The 21,880-nt window shown below is 38.8% G+C and overlaps 1 protein-coding gene across 2 annotated transcripts in view; it reads right to left on the reverse strand.

Moving 5' to 3' along the window:
• The window catches only part of GOLIM4 (golgi integral membrane protein 4), a 101,303-nt gene that overhangs the window by 18,963 nt on the left and 60,460 nt on the right, over nucleotides 1–21,880 (reverse strand). Inside the window, exons 2-8 of one of the 2 annotated variants that reach the window (XM_074190859.1) lie at nucleotides 19,714–19,788; nucleotides 17,777–17,826; nucleotides 15,876–15,929; nucleotides 14,484–14,634; nucleotides 7,596–7,678; nucleotides 4,874–4,957; nucleotides 1,408–1,569 (exon numbers count right to left, since the gene is read on the reverse strand). In XM_074190859.1, coding sequence (XP_074046960.1) covers nucleotides 1,408–1,569; nucleotides 4,874–4,957; nucleotides 7,596–7,678; nucleotides 14,484–14,634; nucleotides 15,876–15,929; nucleotides 17,777–17,826; nucleotides 19,714–19,788 — 659 coding nt within the window. The remainder of the gene's footprint in view (nucleotides 1–1,407; nucleotides 1,570–4,873; nucleotides 4,958–7,595; nucleotides 7,679–14,483; nucleotides 14,635–15,875; nucleotides 15,930–17,776; nucleotides 17,827–19,713; nucleotides 19,789–21,880) is intronic. The other variant, XM_074190860.1, reaches the window with a different exon arrangement.

The following is a 21,880-nucleotide window of genomic DNA, read 5'->3' on the forward strand; positions in this document are numbered from 1 at the left end:
GTTAAGTGACTGAACCCAAGTAAATGGCACATCGGTCCCTGTCTCCTCACCCCTGCTTTGTCTCTATTTAGTAAACTGGGTTGCCTTAAATAAGAAGGGGGAAGGGGATGACAAAGTCAAGAGAGGTTCAGATAGGAATAACTGGGATGAAGAGGACTATGATGCTGGAAGATAACTCAGTGTTAACTGTTTGTGCAGTGAAAGACACATCTCCAGGGAAATCGATTCCCCATGAGCTCAGGGGCCAGTCTTGCCTTTTGGGGACCTGCTATAACACAGTTCACTCACTCTATTAGAAAGGGGGCTCCTTGAAGGCAATGAGGAATTCATTTTTGCCTTTTTTTCCCCTTGAAACTAGCACAGTGACTGTATGTAATATCATAGGATCACAAATCATAGCTGTGAAAGGTAACTCAGAGGCCATGAAAGCTAATTCTTTCATTTTACAGGAAGCAAATTGGACACAGAGACAATGATGAGCCCTATTTAATAGCCCACAAAACTAATAAATATCCAAGATAGGACTCAAGCTTGGATTTTTCCTGATTCCAGGTCTAGTACTCTGTCCACTCCATCATTCTAGGAAGGCCATCTTCATTTTATTAAGATGAGTCCTTAATTAATATTCTTGATGGGTTAATGTATACCAATTCAAACAAGATTGTTAAAATCAATAGGAAAGATAATAGTAAAGGCTACCATCAATAAATGGATCCCAAGAAATACAAGTACAGACATTGAAGATCAGCTCAAAGACTGCCTGAATTACTCTTGTGTACCATTGAATTACACTTTAGAGAACTTTAAATCATAGTAAGAGTTCACAGTCATATAAATTGATAGGAATGGAGATCAAGTCAATGGATCTGAGACTAAAGGTTCTGAGAAAGTATTCTTTTTATCTTGTCTTTGCAGTCCAAGGCTTTGAACATTCTTGGGTATACAATATATGCTTGATAGATTAGAGATGATGGCAAACTTGGCAAGATTGATCAACTCACTTGGATGGTTACTTGGCAGGTCAAAGATGGAGCAAAAGCTCACCCATTAAGCATTCACTGTTAAGGAGAACAATTTATAAAAAAAAAAATCCAAAACCCAACAACATTAGAAAAGAGAAGTTAAGAATTATGACTGATGCAATGACCAAGCAGATTATAGAGTGATGAAGGATGCTACTTACCTCCTGCCATAAGGCTCACAGACTCAAGATGCAGAATGACACACACATATTTGGACATGATTAATATGGGAACTTGCATGGCTTAATTATGATTATTTGTTACAAGGGTTTGATTTTTCTTCTTTTTCAGTGGAGAATGGGAGAAAGTGAAGGATGTAAGAGAGAGAAAATAAATGCCTGTTAATTGAAAAAAATAGAATTTTTGAAAGGTTCACTGTGATTACCTTCTTTGGTTCCTTAGTTATTTTCTTCTCTTGGGTAGTGAAATCACCTTGGCGGGAAGGTGCCACCTGGATGACATTGTGTTCTTCCACCCTATCAGATTTACGGAAGCTTGGAATCATATTCAGTGTATCTTTCAGTTGTTTATATTCAGCAACTTGGGTCTGGATGCAAATTGTAGAATGAGAGGAGGAAAAATATGTCATTCAGAGGCAGCATACTATGAATCTGAGTTCCTGGCATCACATACATAGAATAACTAGACGCTGGTTTGGTAAAATATGCAGATAATTTCCATGCATTAGACAGTCGTATTTTGACATGCTTCGCCATTATAGAGTACATGCAAATTAGAAATTAGAGCTCTAAGGAAAACATGAAAAAATTATTGAAGACAGATGTTAATTTCCCAAGCTACATACAAAAAAAGTCAGGATCCTTATTATTTTCTCTACTTTCTAATAAACACCACTTTTATAAAGGAGCCAGATATATAATTCTTACACTACCACATAAAAATCTACTGAAAATATGCTTAGCCAAATGCTGATCCATTTCCATTATCCATTATGGTCTTTTCCTCAATCGAAAGCAATCAAGTATTTTAAAATGTGAATACATTTTGTGACATCAAGTCAACTTGTGCTGAAAGGAGGCAGAGAAGTCATGAGACACAGTTGGGAACACAGGCAAAAGAAGACAATGAATTTTGACTCCAGCATCTTGAAACCCTAGTTCCTGCCTGCTTTCTCTGCTTTTCCCTCAGTGAACTCACTAATTCTTTTACTGTTCCTAGTGACACTCAATGATACATGTGCCCTTCTTACCTATTCTGGGAGCACTTCCATTAGATGATATTCTCTTTTTATAAACTTGAATCCCTCTTTAACCAATGACTCCTACCCTAATGTCTACAAACATGCCAAGAATCTCCCCTTTTCTTGATCTTGCTATTCTCTCAAGTTACCCTCCTCTTTTCCCTTTCATAGTCAAACTCCTAGATATGGCTGTCTATACTCATTGCTTTCATCTTCCTAATATGCCACTCACTGTTCAAACCCCTTGCATTCTGGTTTCTAAATTAAGTCTCACTCTAAGGCTTTCCTCAGGCGATATTCTCTTAGAAATCCTCGATTAGGTTTATGACACTGCTTTCTCCTGGTTCTCCTATCTGTTCATCTGCCTCTTCTCACTTTCTTTAATATTCCACCCCTTAAGCATGAGTGTATCCAACCAAGGCTTACCTGCCATGACTTCAGTTATTTTATTATTCTAGACATAATCAGATCTGATTTCTCCCCTGAGCTCTGGCCCCCATTATCAACTGAACAAATGCTGTGTCAGCATTTCAAATTTATCATGTTCAAAAGAGAATTCATCACCTTTTCCTCCTGAAACACACTATATCCTGACTTTCAAACTTTTGTGAGGCAATTCGCCAAATTTCTAATCATTCGGTTTTGTAAGCTTCACCCTTCATATCCAATCAGTTGTCAAATTCTGTCAACTTTGTCTCCATAACACCTACTGCCCTTTCTCCCATTTCTGGTTCCCACTGTCTCATCCCTGGACTAAAGTAATCAGCTTTGTCAAGGTCTCCCTTCTTTTAGTCTCTCAGCAATCTTCTGGAAGCACAGGTCTGACCAAGATCTGATCCTTTTCATGAGATTTCTGGAGTTCTTATTTCATTTAGAATAAACTACAAACTCCCCTCTTGGCATTTAAAGACCCTCACAAAAGGATTCTAAGGATACTAAGTCACTCATACCTTCCCCTTCCATATCACCTTCTATCTACTCTGCATATATCTCAAATGCACATACCATGTTGTATCTCCTGTCACATGTTGATTAAGCTGATTTCACATTATTTCTTGCTCCCCAATCCATGGGATATTTGTTACTTCTCATAAATAACATTCTCATCTCCTGACAATTTGATTTTGCTCAGGGTGACTCCCATGACTGAAACAATCTGCTTCCTCACCTCTGCTTCTCAAAAACCATTCAAGGCTCAGATCAAGTTCCACAAGGACTTTGATTCCCTCACTTATTAGTTCTATCCATCCCTCCCCAGCCTATCTGCTTCCCCCTCCCCCCACTATTACTATGTGTTGAATTTCTATGATCCCAATAGTCTTTGAGGAGAGGGCTTAATTCATTTTTGTCTTTGAATACTCAGCACTTAGTACAGTACCTGGAGCACAGAAGGTATTTATTATGTGTTTAATTGAATTGAAAGAAGAAATGTTTGAGGTAAGGATGTGAAAGAGCTAAAGTGACAGGATGGGGGGGGCAAAATTTTAATGAGAACCTTCTGGTAAGAGAGAATAAAAAACTGGCATCTGGCCCCAACACTGTCCTAGATGATATAGGTTCCTCTCCCTCCCATTCCCCATTCTCCTAGGCAGAATTTACCTATACAAAGGTTTAAAGGAGATAATCTTTCATCAAGTCAACCTAATTTAAATTTTAAAAAATCAGCACACACAGATAACTTCCAGAATCAGAATGAGGGGTGGGGGAGACACCTTTCATACAGCAACATCTGCTGAGGGGTTCCTTCCAGCACCACTGTTTCTCCTTGTCCTATCTGTCTTCTGGGAAAAAAAAACTTACCTAATCTATCTTCTGGAAAAAAAAATATAAGAAAAGCAAAAAGGCTCCCCATTGTAATCATGATTTCCATATTAAAAGGCCATCCATTTGTTAGTTCCTTCTTTCTAGAGGACCTCAGCTGAACCAGCCCAGTCCCCTCCTCCCCATTCTGTTTCTTTATAGGGCTGGCTGAGTTAAATGAGAACTCCAAAGATGACCATCAGGTTCAGTTCTAATTCTTAACTATCATGGAGTGACAGCCCACACCTCACTGCAGTAGCTTATTCAAATCTTGCAGGACACCCATTCAAGCCTGTCTCTCCTAGCCAAGGGGTCTCTGCGGCTCTTAGCTCTTGCGTTCAAAGTTAATAGATTTAATCTGTCAGAACAAAATATGAGCCTGGAATCTAATAACATGGCAGTAGGAGTATATAAGGATTCGAAGTCATTCCCACAGTAGGAGGAAAAAAACAACACCCCCTCAAAAATGAGACAATTTCTCATCTCTAGAAGGAAATAGATCTCAAAAGATGAATTATTGAAAGTTCCATGTCTTGGAACACTTAGGGCAAAACAAGAGCTTGGCCTGCTCCTCCTCATTACAAATTCTGTCTTAGCCACAGCACCCCAAGGACAAAGGTAATGCCTCAGGGGTGAGCTTCATTCATTTTGCTGGGAAGTGGGAGCAGTGAAGAGAAGAGAGCTAGGAACCCTAAAAGCATGCATCATTCTCCAGGATCAGTACAGTGTGGGGATGGCCCAAGCTGCAACTCACTGGAGAGTCATAGCAAGAGGCATCATGCATACAAGAATTCAGAAACAGAAGTTGTCTTTGAAAAGCACCATGGACAGAGACTGCCACACTCCTAACCTGCGCAGCAGCTAGCGCGCTCTTGTGGTCTTCCAAAGTCACTACTAGATGTTCGTGCTCGGTGAGTAAATTCTTATGTTGCTGCTACATAAAGAAAGAATTTTAACATATTGATCTTTAAATCTCAAAGTACATGTTTCTCCAGCTTGTCACATGACTGAATTTTTTGCTCAACTCTTCAAACTGACCTTCCAGTCCCCCCATCTCCCCACCTTCCCCAAAAATCCCCAAGTGGAAAAACCGAACTCTAGTTCAGTCTATATTGGCCTATACTCTTCTTTTTAAGACCTAGTTCTGAACACAATCAGTGAGACAACACAATATAAAATCAACCATCTGGGAATAGTGGCTAATTGTGGAATGCAAAGCCTTGGGTTCAAATCCCAGTTTTATCATGCATTAGCTTTGTGACCTCAGTAGTTCCTTTGCCTCTGGGACTACCTGATCTAGGAAAGAGATCAGGGATCTTTGGATGGATTTATGAGAAGTCAATGAATTGGAATGAAAAACAAAATCACAACCTTTTTTTTCACTAACCACTAAGTAAAATTCAACATTTCCTTCAATGATGAATAATACTTTTTAAAAAGCTTGAGTCTGGGGGGCAGCTAGGTGGTACAGTGGATAGAGCACCCGCCCTGGAGTCAGGAGTACCTGAGGTCAAATACAGCCTCAGACACTTAATTACCTAGCTGTGAGACCTTGGGCAAGCCACTTAACCCCATTGCCTTAAATTTTTTTTTAAAAGCATGAGTCTGAGAAGAGGTAATGGGCTTCATCTGATGGGCTCCATGACCCCAGAGCCCAAGACCCTTGAAGTAGATGGTCTCTAAGGTTCTTTCCTATGTTGAATCTTTCATGTGACTTCATGAACAAATCTGACTTGGGCCTAGGTTACTAAAACAAAGGAATCCTAAAAATAAAGAACCATATTGGAACTAAAGGCAATCCTTAAAGATGTTTCCAAGTACAAGGACATTTTTGAGGTGAAATTCTAAAGGTACCTGTGCTTTCTGTTTGAAGCAGAACAACACAAAGGCCTAGACTTCTTCCAAAACTGACCGGTGACACTTCCCTAACCCATATTCGCTAAGATTCAATTCTGATGAATTTTGCTGATGCTGAATTTTCCACAAACATACTTTTTATATGAAGCAGGGAAAGCTTGTGCAAAGCAAAACATTTTCTTTCCCTCTTCAATATCATGTATTGAGGACAAGGAACGTTGTCGTCTCCTCAGGACCCAAGTACGAGCTTGTCTTTCCCACCACCTACAAGAAGCCATTGCCATGCTCCCTTCATGTTAGTCCTTCTCTATGCTGGTAATCACCAGTTTCTTGTGTATAGAGCTTGTCTGTTCATAGGTGTTTTACATGTTGTCTCCTCCCTTAGACTGAGCTCCTAAAGAGCTGCAATTTTCTGCTATTTTTGTAGCCTTGAATGAACTTACCTTTTATAGTGCTCAACAGAGTTCTCAATAATACTTACAAACAAAGGACTAGAAAATAGTACTAAATTCCCTTCAAAGAGATCCAGTCTGTGTCTGCCTATGAGCTGTGTTTGGGCATCAGGCTTGAACAATTCTATCTTTTCTTTGTCCCAGAATAAGGTTGATTTGAGTTCAACAGGGACCATGTCATTGCAAGAATGTTCACACTCATCCTGATGTTAAATTTCCTTCTCACCACATTCCTCTTCTAATTGCAAGTGACCATTCAGCATAAGAAGGTCCCTGGGGCTTTTAAGAAATCATTGATGAAGCCCTACAGCAGAGGTCAAAGAACCATTGGGGCCTTGATTGCATTGACCTTACCCAATTACAAAGCTCAGCCCCTAGCCTTGGTATATACCAGAATTCAAAGCTGAAAGGAACCTCTGCTCCCTCCATCCCCACTAAGCCAAAGTCACAGCTGAAAAAGAGATGCCACTATAACATCCTGGACAAGTGGCCTCCAGTCTCTGCTCAAAGACCTTCAAAGAGGGGTAGCCCATGACTACCCAAGTCCACTCATTCCACTTGGCTGTTCCACAGGGTAGAGGACTTGCAGTCAGGGAAGGTAGTCAGAAAGACCAGGTCCTGAACACTTGCTACCATTGTGACTCTGGGTAAATCCTTTAACCCCCTCTGATCCCAGTTGTCTGTATTTAGAAAATGAAAGGTCCAGCTTTGATAGCCACTAAGGTCCCCTCCAACTCTGAACCTATGAGGACACTAATTGGTGGGAAGAAGTCTGTCTTTCCATTAAACTTAAAATTGCTTCTTTGCCGCTTCTATCTATTGCACTTAAGTTTGGCTTATGAGGTTCAAGTGGAACAAATAAAACAATGGACAATAGCCCCAGCCCTCGGTCCAAGGACCAGGAGTTAAATCCTGCTTCTGAATCTCATTATCAACATAAGGACACTCTCCTAGGCTTCCTCTTCCTCATCTTCATCTGAGGACTGGGATGGGGGGCTCCTGAGGTCCCTTTAACTCTAACTGTATGGTGTTGTCACCCTTTTCCCCCATGCCCATCCTTCAAGCCGTCACATCCTCCCAGACAGTCAAGACATCCCTGGTTTCATCACCCCATCATCCTGTGGCATGGCCTCATGAACTGCCTTCTTCTGGAGGATCTTCAGTTTACTAAACAAAGACTGGAGAGGGACCAGGTGCCTCAAGGGGGTGTTCTTGAAAATGCTAAACAGAAAAACAGCCAAGATACTTGAGGACTGAACTTACCTTTACATCTTGAAGCTGCGTGTGCATGTCTTGATGGGCCTTTCTTAGCTGTCGATTCTCTTCTCGTAAATTGTAAACTGTTTCTATTTTGGGGGAAAAAAAACACCACAGTGAGTAACGTCATGAAATGATTCTAATATCCTCACATGGCACCAAATTTTGACAATTTGTTTTAAGATTTGGTTTCCCTACAGAACTATTACACTCCAATTCATCCACAGGGACATAAGAGTGCTACTCTCTATAAAAACGAAACAAAACAAAACAATACTGGCATTGATTCACCTGGTTGCCCAAACCAATTTGATTTTATAGAACAAACCCTCACAAATGAGATACCTTGTAAACAAGCATTTCAGCTTGAGGAGATGAATTTTCATTAACAGGAATACCTGTATGGAGGCGAGCTACAGGTCTAAAATACGTGATCTCTATAGTGAAAGAAATAGATGTAGTCATTTTTTTTTTTCAGAGACAGAGCTGCCATCTCTCTATATGTGTTCTCATTGGCCTCAAAAAAGAGGTTTCACATTAGGGGCAGCTAAGAAACATTCAGGAGAAATCAAAAGAAAGCTATGCCAAGATATTTTTGTTCATGTCTGAGTTGAAAAGATGGCTTTCTATTTCCCTTTGAAATCTGAAATATTTCAATTCTGAGCAGCAAATTCTTAAAGTAATTTTCATGTCTTCTTCCCTTTTCATTTTTTTTAAATAATCTGATTCAACATATCAATTCATTTAAATTCTGACTTTTTAAAGAAATTCAACCTGCAATTTCACAGGTAAAGGGGACAACCAATGAAGACATTCTGTCTATCCATGCAGATGGGAACCAATTCCTCAACTTATATTGGAAGAGAGTTGCTTGGAGAAATGATGGATCAGGTGCCTTGACCAGGGATGTGGTAGAGGCAGGACCTGAATCCAGGTTAGCTCTTCTCTTTGCCATACACCTAAGTTGCCTTTGCCCCTAGTTAAATCAAATTCTCTATCTTTATGGAGAAAAAGCAACCTTTTCCATTACTGTCAGGGCAACCAAAGTCAGTTTTTTTTCCCCCTTATAGTTTCCCCCAGGGAATGCTTCCTACCAACCTATGTATTCCCTTTTCCCTTCTGATGTAAAAATCTTTTTGCATCCCTTCTTTGGTCATGCATTTGACCAAGATAGAATTTAGGAATTCAAGACCTAGCCAAGATGAGAGGTGGAATATAAACCTGGCCACCAACAATCTAATCTAACAGGCAGCCCAGAAGATAATTCACAGAAAATACCTCAGTTATCATCTGCCCTTGATATAATACACTTTAAAAAAATTAAAAGGCAGAGTCAGTGCCCTCAAAGACAGCTGAAAGGAGAGATCTGGATAGAATTAAATAGAGGTAACCTTATGATAGGGACACTCAAGGCTAAATTCCCCATTTCTTAAATTGGATTTGTCTATGGGACCATGAGCATAGCCCTTCTCTCTCAGTGTCCTAAACTTCATAGATGTACCAAAAGAGTCCCCCCAAAATCATCAAGTTCAGTTCCCTCAGTTGACTGAGGAAACTGAGACCAAATGGTTAACTGACTTAACCTGAGGTCTTCCAGTCAGAGAGTGAGCCAGTATGGGAAGCCAGGGAGGCTAGCTTCCAATGCCCTACCCTCTCCACTATACCAGGCTGCCCAGAAGATGCTAAGTTCAAGAAAAGGGGTATATCTATGTGGTTAGAAGATCTTCAATGGGAGCTCCCTTTATTGATTTAACCCTAGGATCAATCAAATAGGAGGAAGAAGAGAAGGAAGAGGAGAAACCAAGAAATAGATAAGGATAACACCAAAAGAAACATATAAAGTTCTCTAAGAAAATATGGAATAGAACAATGTTCTTTCTTATTGTGTTGGGGGGGGGGGGGGTATCAAAAAAGAGGTGGCTAAGTTGAGTCACCACTTTTGCTCCCTATCCAAATTAAAAGCCTCATGTTCCATTGAATGACCTAACCAACCGGGAAACCTAAAGAATACTAACACTCTGTTCTTATCAGGTGCTGAATGGTTCAGAGACATCAATGATCATGAGTTGAAAGGATCGTCAGAGGTCACAAAGTCAACCTCCTGAGGAGCCTGAGGATAAGGGGCATCCCCCTCAAATCAGACAGGTATCAAGTTAGGATAGGGGGATTTAAATCCTAGTTGACACTTCATGGCCAGATGTCAGACTTCCTCTTCACTTGCATTGTTTAAAAGTAAGACTTAGAGGAGTAGAATTGGGGTGGAGGTAGAGATGGGGGTAAACTTTCCCTTCTAAAGTCTCCTCTTCTCTTAGCTCAACCCCTCCATTTGTTCTTGGCCACAGAGTTCTAAGGCACAAAGGTGAATTTTAAGGTACAACGAAACTTTATTGTAGTGTGTCAGAACTTCAGTTAAGAGATATGAGGAGAGGTGGAGGCAAGGTGGCAGAGTAAATGCAGGGACTCACTTGAGCCTTCACCCAAACCACTCCAAATACCTTTAAATAATGACTCTAGTTCAGTTTCAAAACCCACAAAAAGATTGAGTGAAACATTTTCCAGCCCAAGAAAACTTGGAAGATCAGCAGGAAGGATCTGTTGCCCCAGAGTGAGAGAGGTGCAGGACGAGACAGGCTACACTGGAGCAAATCAGCTCCAGCATTCAGAAAGAGACAGGAGGGTGACTGGGTCAGTGGCAGGGGTGGTGGTTTCCAGACCTCTCAATCCAGGGATTGCATGAGACAAACTGGAAGGTCAGCAGGAAAACTTTGCTGTATCATGTGACATTGGAGCACAGTCCAGCACAAGCCTTAGTGGGGCAGACCCAACCCCTGCAGACAAGAACTGGCCTTGGGAAACTCTGAGTCAGTAGCACCAGCTGCCTCTGGGGAGTTCAGTCTACAGACAGTAAGGGTATAAGAAGGAGATTACAGGGGTCCCTTTGCTATCCCTGAGACAGGATTCTGTTGCTTTGTCCATACTCAGGTCTTTGTCCTAATCTGGGACCCCAGTCCCAGGAAGAGGAAGAGAAACACAATAAAGTCATTGCTGACCCTCCTCAGAGCTGCAGAGCAGAAAGGAGTTCTTGTGGTCACCCATAGACCAGAGCACAGGTCATAACCTCTCATAAGACCTTGGAAGGATTGAAAACTAGCCTGTCCCTAGAAGTATCTCTGTAAAACTATAAAGATCCTCAAAAATCTTGGGATACTTCACTTGCCATCTGGAAGCAGAGCCCTACTTTAATAGTTAAAATCAAGTCATAGACTGGGAAAATGAGTAAACTGAAGGAAAAAAAAATCTTACTATGGATAGTTACTATGGGGATAGGAAGATCAAAATACATATTCAGAAGAAGATAACAAAGTCAAAGCTTTTACCTCCAAAGCCTCCAAGAAAATATGAATTGGGCTCAGGTATGGGAAAGCTAAAAATCAAATAAGGGAGTTAGGGGAAAATTCGGAAAAAGAAATGAGAGTGATGCAGCAAAATTAAAAAAAAAACCGAGTCAGGAGCTTAGCAAAGGAGACACCAAAAAACCTAAAGAAATAACATCTTAATAATCAGACTGGAATAAATAGAAAAAGAGGTCCAAAAAGCCAATGGGGAGAAGAATACTTTAAAAAACAGAACTGGCCAAATGGAAAAGGAAATACCAAAGCTCACTGAAGGAAATAATTACTTTAAATATAGAATGGAGCAAAAGGAAGCTGACAACTTGTGAAAAATGAAAAAAGAATAAAACAAAACCAAAAGAATTAAAAAATTGGAAGAAAATGTAAAATATCTCATTGGATAAAAAAAAACTGACCTGGAATATGGATCTAGAAGAGATAATTTAAAAATTATTGGACTACCTGAAAGCTGTAATCAAAAAAAAAAAGCTAAAGACCTCAACTTTCAAGATATTACCAAAGATATTTACTCTGATATTCTAGGAGCAGAGGGTAAAACAGAAATTAAAAGAATCCACCAATCACCACTGAAAACTGCCAGGAATTTTATAGCCAAATTTCAGAGCTTTGAGGTCAAGGAGAAAATATTGCAAGCTGCTAGAAAGAAAAGGGCTTGGAATATGGTATTCAGGTAGGCACAAGACTTTGGATTACAACCAAGAATCAACCACCCAAAAAAACTGAACATACTCTTTCAGGGGAAGAGATGGACATTCAAACAAAATAGGAGACTTTAAAACTTTCCCAATGAAAAGATCAGAAGATTTGATTTCCAAACCTGAGACTCAAGTAAAGCATAAAAAGGGAAACAGGAAAGGCAAATTATAAGAAAACTAATGATTTTGAACTGCTTATATTCCTGCATGGGAAGATGTTACTGATAATTTATATGAATTTTCTCATTTTTTTAGGGCAGTTAGAAGTAGCACATACAAAGTACAAGTGGGAGTTGAATTTGAAGGTATATTTTTAAAATGGAGGAAAGGTTGAGAGAGGAATGTACTATGAAAAAGGGAAGGGGGAGGTAGAATATGGTAAGTTATTTCACATAATAGAGGTAAGAAAAAGCTTTTGTAGTGGAGTAGAAGGGGAAGAGTTGAGGGGAAGCAAGTGAGCCTTACTAATGATTTTGAACTGCTTATATTCCTGCATGGGAAAATGTTACTGATAATTTATATGAATTTTCTCATTTTTAGGGCAGTTAGAAGTAGCACATACAAAGTACAAGTGGGAGTTGAATTTGAAGGTATATTTTTAAAATGGAGGAAAGGGTGAGAGAGGAACGTACTATGAGAAAGGGAAGGGGGAGGTAAAATATGGTAACTTATTTCACATAAAAGAGGTAAGAAAAAGCTTTTGTAGTGGAGTAGAAGGGGAAGAGTTGAGGGAAAGCAAGTAAGCTTTACTCACTGAAATTGGCTCAGAGAGGGAATAACACACACACTCAATTGAGTATAGAAATTTATCTTACCCTAGAGGAAAGTAGGAGGGGAAGAGGATGCAAGAAAGGGAGAAGATGATAGAAAGGAAGGAAGACTGTGGGATGGGACAATCAGATGCAAAACACTTTTGAGGATGAAAGGAGAGAAAGAACAGAATAAATGGAGTGGGGGAATTGGATGGAGGGAAATATAGTAAGCAATAGTAACTGTGGGGAAAAAGCATTGAAACAAAGTTTCTCTGATAAACACCTCATTTCTTAAATACAAAGAACTAGGCCAAATTTATAAAAAGTAAGAACCATTCCCCAATTGATAATGATCAAAAGACATGAACAGCTTTCAAATGAGGTTATCAATGCTATCTATCTTGATAGCACTGGACCATATTTTTAAAAAAATTTCCTAACTTACTATTGATTGGAGAAATAATTGCAGAACAATTCTGAGGTGCTACCTTATACCTATTAGATTGGCTAAGACAGAAGAAAATGACAAAAGTTGGAAGGGATGTGAGGAAAATGAGACATTAAGGTACTGTTGGAGGAGTTGTGAAATGATTCAACAGTTCTGTAGAGGAATTTGTAACTACATTCAAAAGGCTGGATTCAGGAGGACCTGAATTCAAATTCAGCCACAGACACTTAATAATTACTTAGCTATGTGTCCTTGGGCAAGTCAGTTAACCTCATTGCCCTGTAAAAAGCAAAACAAAAACAAAAAGCTATAAAACCATGCCTACCCTTTGCCATAGCAATGCCACTACCAAGTCTATATTCCAGAAGAGAGGAAATATGGGAAGGTAAAGGAATGAAATGTATAAGGCTATTTATAGCAGCTCTTTTCTGGTAGCAAAGGCATGGAGATTGAGGAGATGCTCACCAGTTGAGGAATAGCTGAACAAACTGTGCTAAGTAATTATGATAGAATTATTCTATTCTGTTATAAGAAATGATGAATAGGATGCTCTCAGTAAAAAACTTATGTGAGTAGATACAATGGGAAACATACTTTGTATAAAGTAACAGAATTGTTGCAGGATGATCAGCTGTGAATGATGCTCCTTTTCTTAGCAATGAATGCTAACCCTAACCCTAACCCTAACCCTAACCCTAACCCTAACCCTTAACCCTTAACCCTAACCCTAACCCTAACCCAAGACAATACCAAAAGACTTAGGATAAAAAATACTCTCCATCCCCAAAGAGAGAACTGATAGTGTCTAAATTCAGTTTGAAGCATACTTTTTTTTTTACTTTATTTTTCTTGTGGTTTCTCTTTTTTTTTTTTGGTGGAAGGCAAGGAGGCTATGTTATCATAGTAAAAAAAGAAATATCAGGAAAATTTCATCTTTTCCTAGTGAATTTAGCTAAATTATTTATAGAATCAGTAAATAGTCTAAGAGAAATTTCTTATCTTGATCCTTTCCTTCTGTTCTATGAAGTTGTCACTAAGGCAGCTAGTTGATGAGAAGAGAATGCCAGGCCTGGAGTCAGTAAGACCTGAATTCTAGTCCTAATTCTTTTGAAGACCCTCAGCAAAAAACCTGGCTTGGGTATGCAATAACAGAACCTACTTCATAGAGTTACTTTGAAGTGCAAATGACAAAAATATGTAAAATGCTTTATGTAAAAAGCTATCCATTATTGATGATGTTTGTCCTTTGTCCTCAAAGGACAGCATGACATCAGGGAGGTGATACCATGACAAGCACATGAATTGGACTTGAGTGAGGGGGGTGCTGTGCTAAGTCACCAGCCTCACTTTCTCCTCCAGAGCCATTTGGGTCCAGTGGCCAGTTATGAATCTGGAGGACTAGAGAAGACCCTAGATGCCAGGCAATCAGGGTGAAGTGACTCGCCCAAGGTCACACAGTGGTGTCTGGGGCTGGATTTGAACCTCTATCCTGACTCCCTCTATGTGCTGTCCCACCTAGGTGTCATTATTATTACTGTTATAAAAGAGCCAAGCATGAAGGCATTTTCCCCTCCACTTTCAAATACCCTTTAGTTTGGACAGCTCCTGCTCCTTCTCTTGCTGAAGCTGGAGGTATCTCTGTTTGTGGTCGCTAAAGGTGCGACTGAAGTCATCGCCTTGTTTTCGATGTTCTTCCTCTAGATCGCTATGTTGCTTCTTCAACTCCTCATGCTGACTCTGCAAAGCCCAAAATGGAACCATTAAACAATGCGGCATGTGAAAAATGGGGAAGAGGGCTTTGAGGGCATGTCCTCTATTCCTCCTGCTTCTAGCAAGAGGGTGCAACCAAAAATCACCCTGAAGCAAAACCTTGGCAGCACCTTTCTCTTTCTGACTATCCTTTCCTTTACATGTTTCTGAACCAGACAATGGGTTGGAATTAAAGCCAATGTATGACTGACATGTAAAACCATACATTTTGCTAAATCTTTGAATTTCAAAGGGGGTGGCTGGAAAAAGGGAAAAATCACTGTCAATAATATATAATTAAGCCTTTGTACCCTCAGGTTCCTTCCATGTCCCACATCACCTCCACTACCTTTCCCAGTCTTCTGTATTACGTGGCACCCTGAATCATAAATATCAAGGATGATTCCCTGGGGGTTCATGCTCACTGACAACAATATGTCCAACATGTCTATGAAAGTCTCTGGTGCCAGTCCTGTTATTTACTGACCCATGCTCTCAACTGATATTAATCCCTTTACATTCAGCAATCCTCCATGAAAGAACACTTTGACTTAATCCACTTGATATACCCTCAGGAAGCAGACAAGGTTTCAGTTTCAATAAAGAGTTTTTGTACTTTGTCATTCAGGTGAAGAGAAGACAAATCTAACAGCTACAATTCATGGGTTTTGGGTCACTAAGAATGTCTTTTGGTGGGGAAAAGGTCACTTCTTCTGACGTAAATGAATGAATTTTAATAAGAACTAAAGAAAGGGAATCTCTGGGTACCAACTGCAGAACTCTGGTGGTATCTTAAATGTCTGTTAACTCTGAAGTTCCTTTTAACAGATCTATGAACTTTCCTGAACTAATGAAACTTGTGTCCAGAAGAGGCACAATGAAAGCTTATTTTGGGGAGAAATAAATGAAAAACAAAAATCCTGAAATGATGCCAAGGATGGCAATAAGAAGGATGAGGGGACTCAATGCCTGAATTATGAAGAAAGACAAAATAAGCTAAACATGCAGAGTTTAGCCAAGCAATGATGGAGAGGGGCCTGATGAGTGTGTATCATATCCCACCATGTCGCTAGTTTATCTACCATAGATTCATGCCCATTGATCTTCTCTAACCTTCCTTTAATCACTCCAAGGACCAGTATCACGAATCATCTTAAGCAGCAGATAATTCATTGCTTCACTACCCAAGAAGGGCCATTTTTAAGGGTCATATTTTACCCAATACTCACTTTCAACATCTGATGTTGTACGTTCAATGCACTGTATCTGCTGTTGGAATCTTGCTGTAAAATTGAAGAAGAAAAAAAATCAACACAAAGACGACACCAGATCTGCCTCGTGTGAAACCCAGTCTCAAGTGGTTAAGAGAATGATTTTGCTTCTAAAATTGAATTTAGGTCTAGAACAGAGTGTATCTTTATTTCATGTTAGCAAGAAGGCTGAAAGGGTCAGGTAGGGCTGTCATACTTAAGTGATAAAAAACCAGAGCTGGCGTCAAAGTCAGTGTTCAATTTGAAGTCCTCAGAATACTTGTTTTCAAATATAACCTCCACTGCTTGCTATCTAAGTGAGTGACCTTGGCAGGGGTTTTAACCTTTCTGAGACTCATTTGTAAAATGAAGGGGTTGGAGGAGTGGATTGCTGAAGTCCCTTTGAGCTCTAAATCAATGAACATTGTTATATACAGAGCAGGTCTTTCAAAAGTCATCTAACCCAACCCCTTTATTTCACCAATGAGCAATGTGAGGTCCAGAAGCAAAGAGTCTTCCCCAAGGAGGCACAAATGATAAAGTGCAGAAAAGGAATCAAACTCAGTTCAACAACCAATTGATCCAAAGAACAGTCATTGATCATCTGTTGTTTGCAAGGTATTGTGGGTGTGTGTGGGGGGGATATGAAGATGACAAACAAAAGTTTCTCAAGATGTTAGAAGAGGGTGGTGACACTTGAAATTATTCCATTCTGTGAGAGAGACCAGGGTTGGGAAGGGAGAGCTGCCCATGAGCTCATTATTCCTTTAATTGCCAAAACTTTCACATGATGGGGTGACTGAGCCAACTAGCATCTGGCTTCCACATTCATATATTCAGAGTCTGAGGATAAAAATTTCACAGACACATAACTAAAAAAAACTCACACACTTAGCTTCTTCCCTCTTGCAATTAATACAGAGAGGTTTTCCTATAGGGCTATAACCTGACATGTTTTAGGACTGGACCATCTTTGATAATGTCTGAGAAAACCCACATTTTGTGGAATTCGGGGAAACACAAAGCACAGGGAGGTCGAGCTCCAACATAGAATGATTGTCCATATGTCAGACTCAGCATTGTAGATAGTCAGCCTAAAAATGGACCCCAAAGCACTTTATCAGCTGTCAGAGTTTATTCCTTTTTTCACGCTTTCTTCCCCCTCTTTGAATCTACCTGACTCTAGCCTAACCTTTTATATCTGAATAAATCAGCTAAATTACACATTTCATTTTCCTCCTACAATTATTGCCCTGAGGTTGGTTTGTTGCTGTTCTTTTTTCTATATAGGTCAATGTAGCATAGCACACGGAAGGTAAAACTTGGGAATCACAAAGACCCAAGTTCTAATCTGTGACTACAGAAAAGTATCTTAGCCTCCCAAAGTGATGAGCCCCCACACCACAATCCTATACCCTAGAAAGTCATGAACCCTTCCTTTACAGAATTATCCATCTCTAACCCTAGCCCAGAAAATATAGTTTCATTAGAATGTTAGCCAGTAGGAACAATAGAGCACATGGTAGTCTTAGAGGTGATTTTCCTGTGGCTATAATTCTCCCAAACAACTGGCTACCCATTGCCTTCCAACACAAGTAGTAAATAATATTTTTTATTACTGTTAGAGTACATTTCTTGAATTTTATTTTCTTAGATTCAGAGAAAGTTTTTCTTTTCTCCAAGGAAATGTTGAATATAAGCTTCTTGAAGGCATGGATCATTCATTTTATTTTTGTTATTGTTATATTTGTTATTTTGTTATCCCAATGTTTTTTCATACAATAAGCATTGGATAAATCTTTGTATGATTGAACTAAAAATTGTTTAGTCCTAAACATTCTTGTTAATTGAACCATACATAGACACATTTGAAAACTTACCCTTCCTTTATTTAATGTTTCTTGTGCTTCTAATTTATAAACCAGAAAATCTAGGAAATAAAAAAAGAAGAGAGACAGATAGTCAGTGAATTCTAAGATGTTTTACAAAGCCAAAGTAGGAAAATGCTCACCCAATTAAGCCCTATAAAAATGTCCCAAATTTTTAAAAAACTTCCTAAGGAAGTTTTGTCCAACTAACTTTGTTATTAAATTGAAGGGAACTATTTTTTTTCTTTTTTTTAATGACTTTAAAATCTGAGGAAAATGCCCTAAAACACCAACATTAGGAAAAGGAAATTTTCTCAAGGATCAGCTTTCATTCTATCTCCAGCCACTAGATGGCACCATAAAATCATTCAAGATTGGAAGATCCAAACTAGCGCAAATTGGGATGTCCAAATAGTCCTTAACAGTTTTTAAGCTCTTTTGTCCACTAGATGGCTCCATAAAATCATTCAGAATTTTTAAACAAGAAAGCAAATAGACTGCTTCACCCTAAAATATAGCCACGTTAAACTTCATTCTTAAAATGAAGCTAATAATACTATCTATCTCCTTTAGTGGTGAGGATAAAGTGATATTTTTAAACATCTTGCAAACTTTAAAGCACTATAGAAATAAGACTTTTGTTGCTTTTCTTATTATTCAGAAGACAACCTCAAGGCTCTAATAAGATATTTCAGCTCATGATATCTGTCATCTTCCTGGTTCCCAAAGGACAAGAAGGACTTTTGTGTCATTGCATTTTAGGATGACCATAAGAAAATGTGAAAAAGAGAGTGAAATTACAAAGTCCCAAAGGAGTTGTGCTTTCTAAAAAAGTTTTCATTAAAAGAAGGCAATTATGCCAACCCTCATTGCCTCACATACCAGAATTATTATGTGCATTTAAACAATAATGATCAAATTCATCAAAGTGCACATGTCAATCAAAGATGTCAAAATCTGGTCTATTATAGATATTTCCTGTCAAGAAAAGATAAAGAAACATAAGAATATTCTAAAAACACATTTAGAGAAAGTCATTGATTTAGAAATGGAAGGGAGCTTGGATGTCATCAAAGTCTACCCTCTCTTTTTTATAGATAAGAAAATTAAGGCCCAAAGAGGTTGAATGACTGGCCCAGGGTAACACAGTTCCTAAGAATGACTGAAGGGCAGCTAGGTAGTGTAGTAGATAGAGCACTGGCCTTGGAGTCAGGAGGACAGGAGTTTGAATTCTGCCTCAGACCCTTGACTCTTTACTAGTTGTGTGACCTTGGACAAGTCACTTAATCCTCACTTCCTGGCATCCAGGACCATCTCCAGTTGTCCTCATTCTTATCTGGCCATTGGACCCAGGTAGCTTTGGAGGAGAAAGTGAGACTGGTGACTTAGCATAGCGGCCCTCACCCCCACCCCCACCCCTCACTCAAATCCAGTTCATGTACTTGTCATGGCATCACTTCCCGGATGTCATGATCTTCTTCAAAAATGAAAGACAAACATGATTAAGAGTGACTGAACAGCTTTTGAATCCATGTTTCTCTAACTCTAAAACCAAAGTTCTCTGTACATAATGTTACCTCCCAATTTTTCTTAGTGACCATGAATGACCTTTATAGCCAAAGGTCCAATACTGCATTGAGATCAAGAAAAATTAACATAGTACATGGCCAAATCCACCAAAGGGGAAAAAGTTTGAGTATAGATCTAGCAATGGCCCAGATAATCCAAGGGCCCAGTCAACAATATGTCTGGCTGTAACATCAACTCTCTAAGCTGGAGGGTCTAAGTATTGGACTAGAATCTCATAAGTTGTAGATTCCAGTCTTGATTCCTTCAAATCTTGGTGTAATAATGAACATAGTAGGTCTACTTTCTGACATGGACCTTGGAACAATTTCAGATACATCCCTCTAAAGTCAACAGAACAGAATGAAAATGGGTTTTTTAACCTTCTTTTGCTTTCTTGTGTTCAAGTCTCTCCTTCTGCAAAGATTTTTCTAGTCTTGATCTGTGTTCATACACAACTGCAAAGAAAGAAAGAAAAGATTATTCCTATGTCAAACATATTCAGTATAATTTCCAAAAACAGGGATGGTCTGGGAAAGGGAGCTAAGAAAGGTATTCCTACCATAGATAACCAGTTCAAGTGGGAAAAAAATTGTTACCCAGTAAGTTTTCTACCTGCTGTGCATCTTGAACCAAAGGCCTTGGTTCAAATCTGAACTTTTTCTAACTTCTTACCCATTTGACCTTGGCCAATTCACAGGGTTTGTTTCCCCATCTGCAAAATGGTGTGGCTAAACAAGCTCACCTCCTTAGACCCACCCCTTTCCAGGACAGCAACAATTAAGATAGGAGAAACTGGTAGCCAGACAAATGGACTCCCAAGGCAGAATGGGATGGAGTGATAGTCTATAAATGTAAAGTGTATATTCTGCTTAATAAATTTTCATTTAACTTAATTAAAGAACGAGAGCTATAGGACTATGAATTCAATGAACAAGTCATTGGGACATAATGCAGAACTGAAGAACAGATGATTTGTTAGAAAAATGAACACAAAGACAAAAGGGAAAAATAGCAATTATTAGAGGAGCTGTGGACAGACAGGTACACTAGTGTACTGCAGTTTGTGGCTATAATTGTGATTTATTTGAACAATTCTGGAAAACAGTTTGAAAGTATTCCAAAAGTATCACTAGATTATTTAAACCCTTTGATCCGGAAAAGATTTAATCTTGGTAGTCATAAATCTCGAAAAAGGTCAAGGATGGAGGGAAAGGGCCCTCATACATATAATATATAGAGGGGTGTTAGTCATTATAACAATAAAATGCATAAAAACTAGGTGACCAACAACTGGAGAATAGCTGAGAAACTGATACATAAATATAATGAAATATGGTTATACTGTAAGAAATGATCAGGATTTCTCTCTCAACACATTCAATTTAGATCAATGTATACCATGGAAACGATGTAAAAACTAAAATACTGCCTTCTGTGGGGGGAGGGACATGAGATTGGGGGAAAAAAATTTTAAATTCAAAAATAAATTTATTTGAAAAAAATTTTTTTACAAAAGAGAAATGATCAGTAATGCTAAAACCTGGAAAGACTAAAACGAACTGTTGTAAATAGTAAACAGGAACGAGAAGAACCAGGAGAGAAATGTACATAGCAACTGCAACATTTTGAGGGAAAACCACTTTGAAAGACCAGAACTCTGATCAAAGTACACAGTAACTCCAACTTCAAAGCATCCCTCCCACCTCTTAGCAGAGAGGTGCCAGACCAGAGATGCAGAATGAGATATGTCTCTTCAGATGTGGCCACAGTGTTGACCTATCTTGATCAACTATATATATTTGCTACAAGTTTTGGGGGTTTTTAGGTTATAGAGAGTGACAATAAATTTACCATCAAAAAAAAGGCTCAAAAGATATATTTAATGCACCGAATACCAAAGTATAAAAATAGGTACAAATAAACCATTTTCAATTTGTTTATTGAATGCATGTTAATGGAATAAAATTATTTAAATGGAATATACGCTAAATACTAAAATGTTTATTGAATGTAAATTTCACAAAAAATGAATGTTTTATAAAGCAAACAAACTGTAATTATTTAAATAAAGCAATTATTGCTAAGGGATACAAGACTGAATATAGTAAAGAGAAACGGCTAAATAAGCTAAAAGAAACCTGTGACAATTGCTGGTAATTCAATCGATATTTTGATACTAGGGTTAAGCACAGGAGAACCAGTAGGATCATGATCACTTTTACAGATCTTCTGATTATTTAGGTCATAAGACACACAGGAGTTTTATTTTTCAACATATATGCATGAATTCCCAGACCCCAAGATAAGTACAACTTGGGTCATAATGCTATGTTTTCAAAATAGCAGCTAGGTGACACAGTGGATAGAGCACTAGACCTGGAGTCAGGAGAAGCTGAGTTCAAATTCAGACTTAGACACTTAATAAGTACCTAGCTGTGTGACCTTGGGCAAGTCACTGAACTCCATTGCCTTGCAAAAACAAAAAAAAACTAAAACTAAAAGAATAATGTTATGCCAATAGTGTACACCCACTTTGAAATGATGCAT

Source organism: Macrotis lagotis, chromosome 6, assembly GCF_037893015.1.
Source record: "Macrotis lagotis isolate mMagLag1 chromosome 6, bilby.v1.9.chrom.fasta, whole genome shotgun sequence".
Taxonomy (NCBI): domain Eukaryota; kingdom Metazoa; phylum Chordata; class Mammalia; order Peramelemorphia; family Peramelidae; genus Macrotis; species Macrotis lagotis.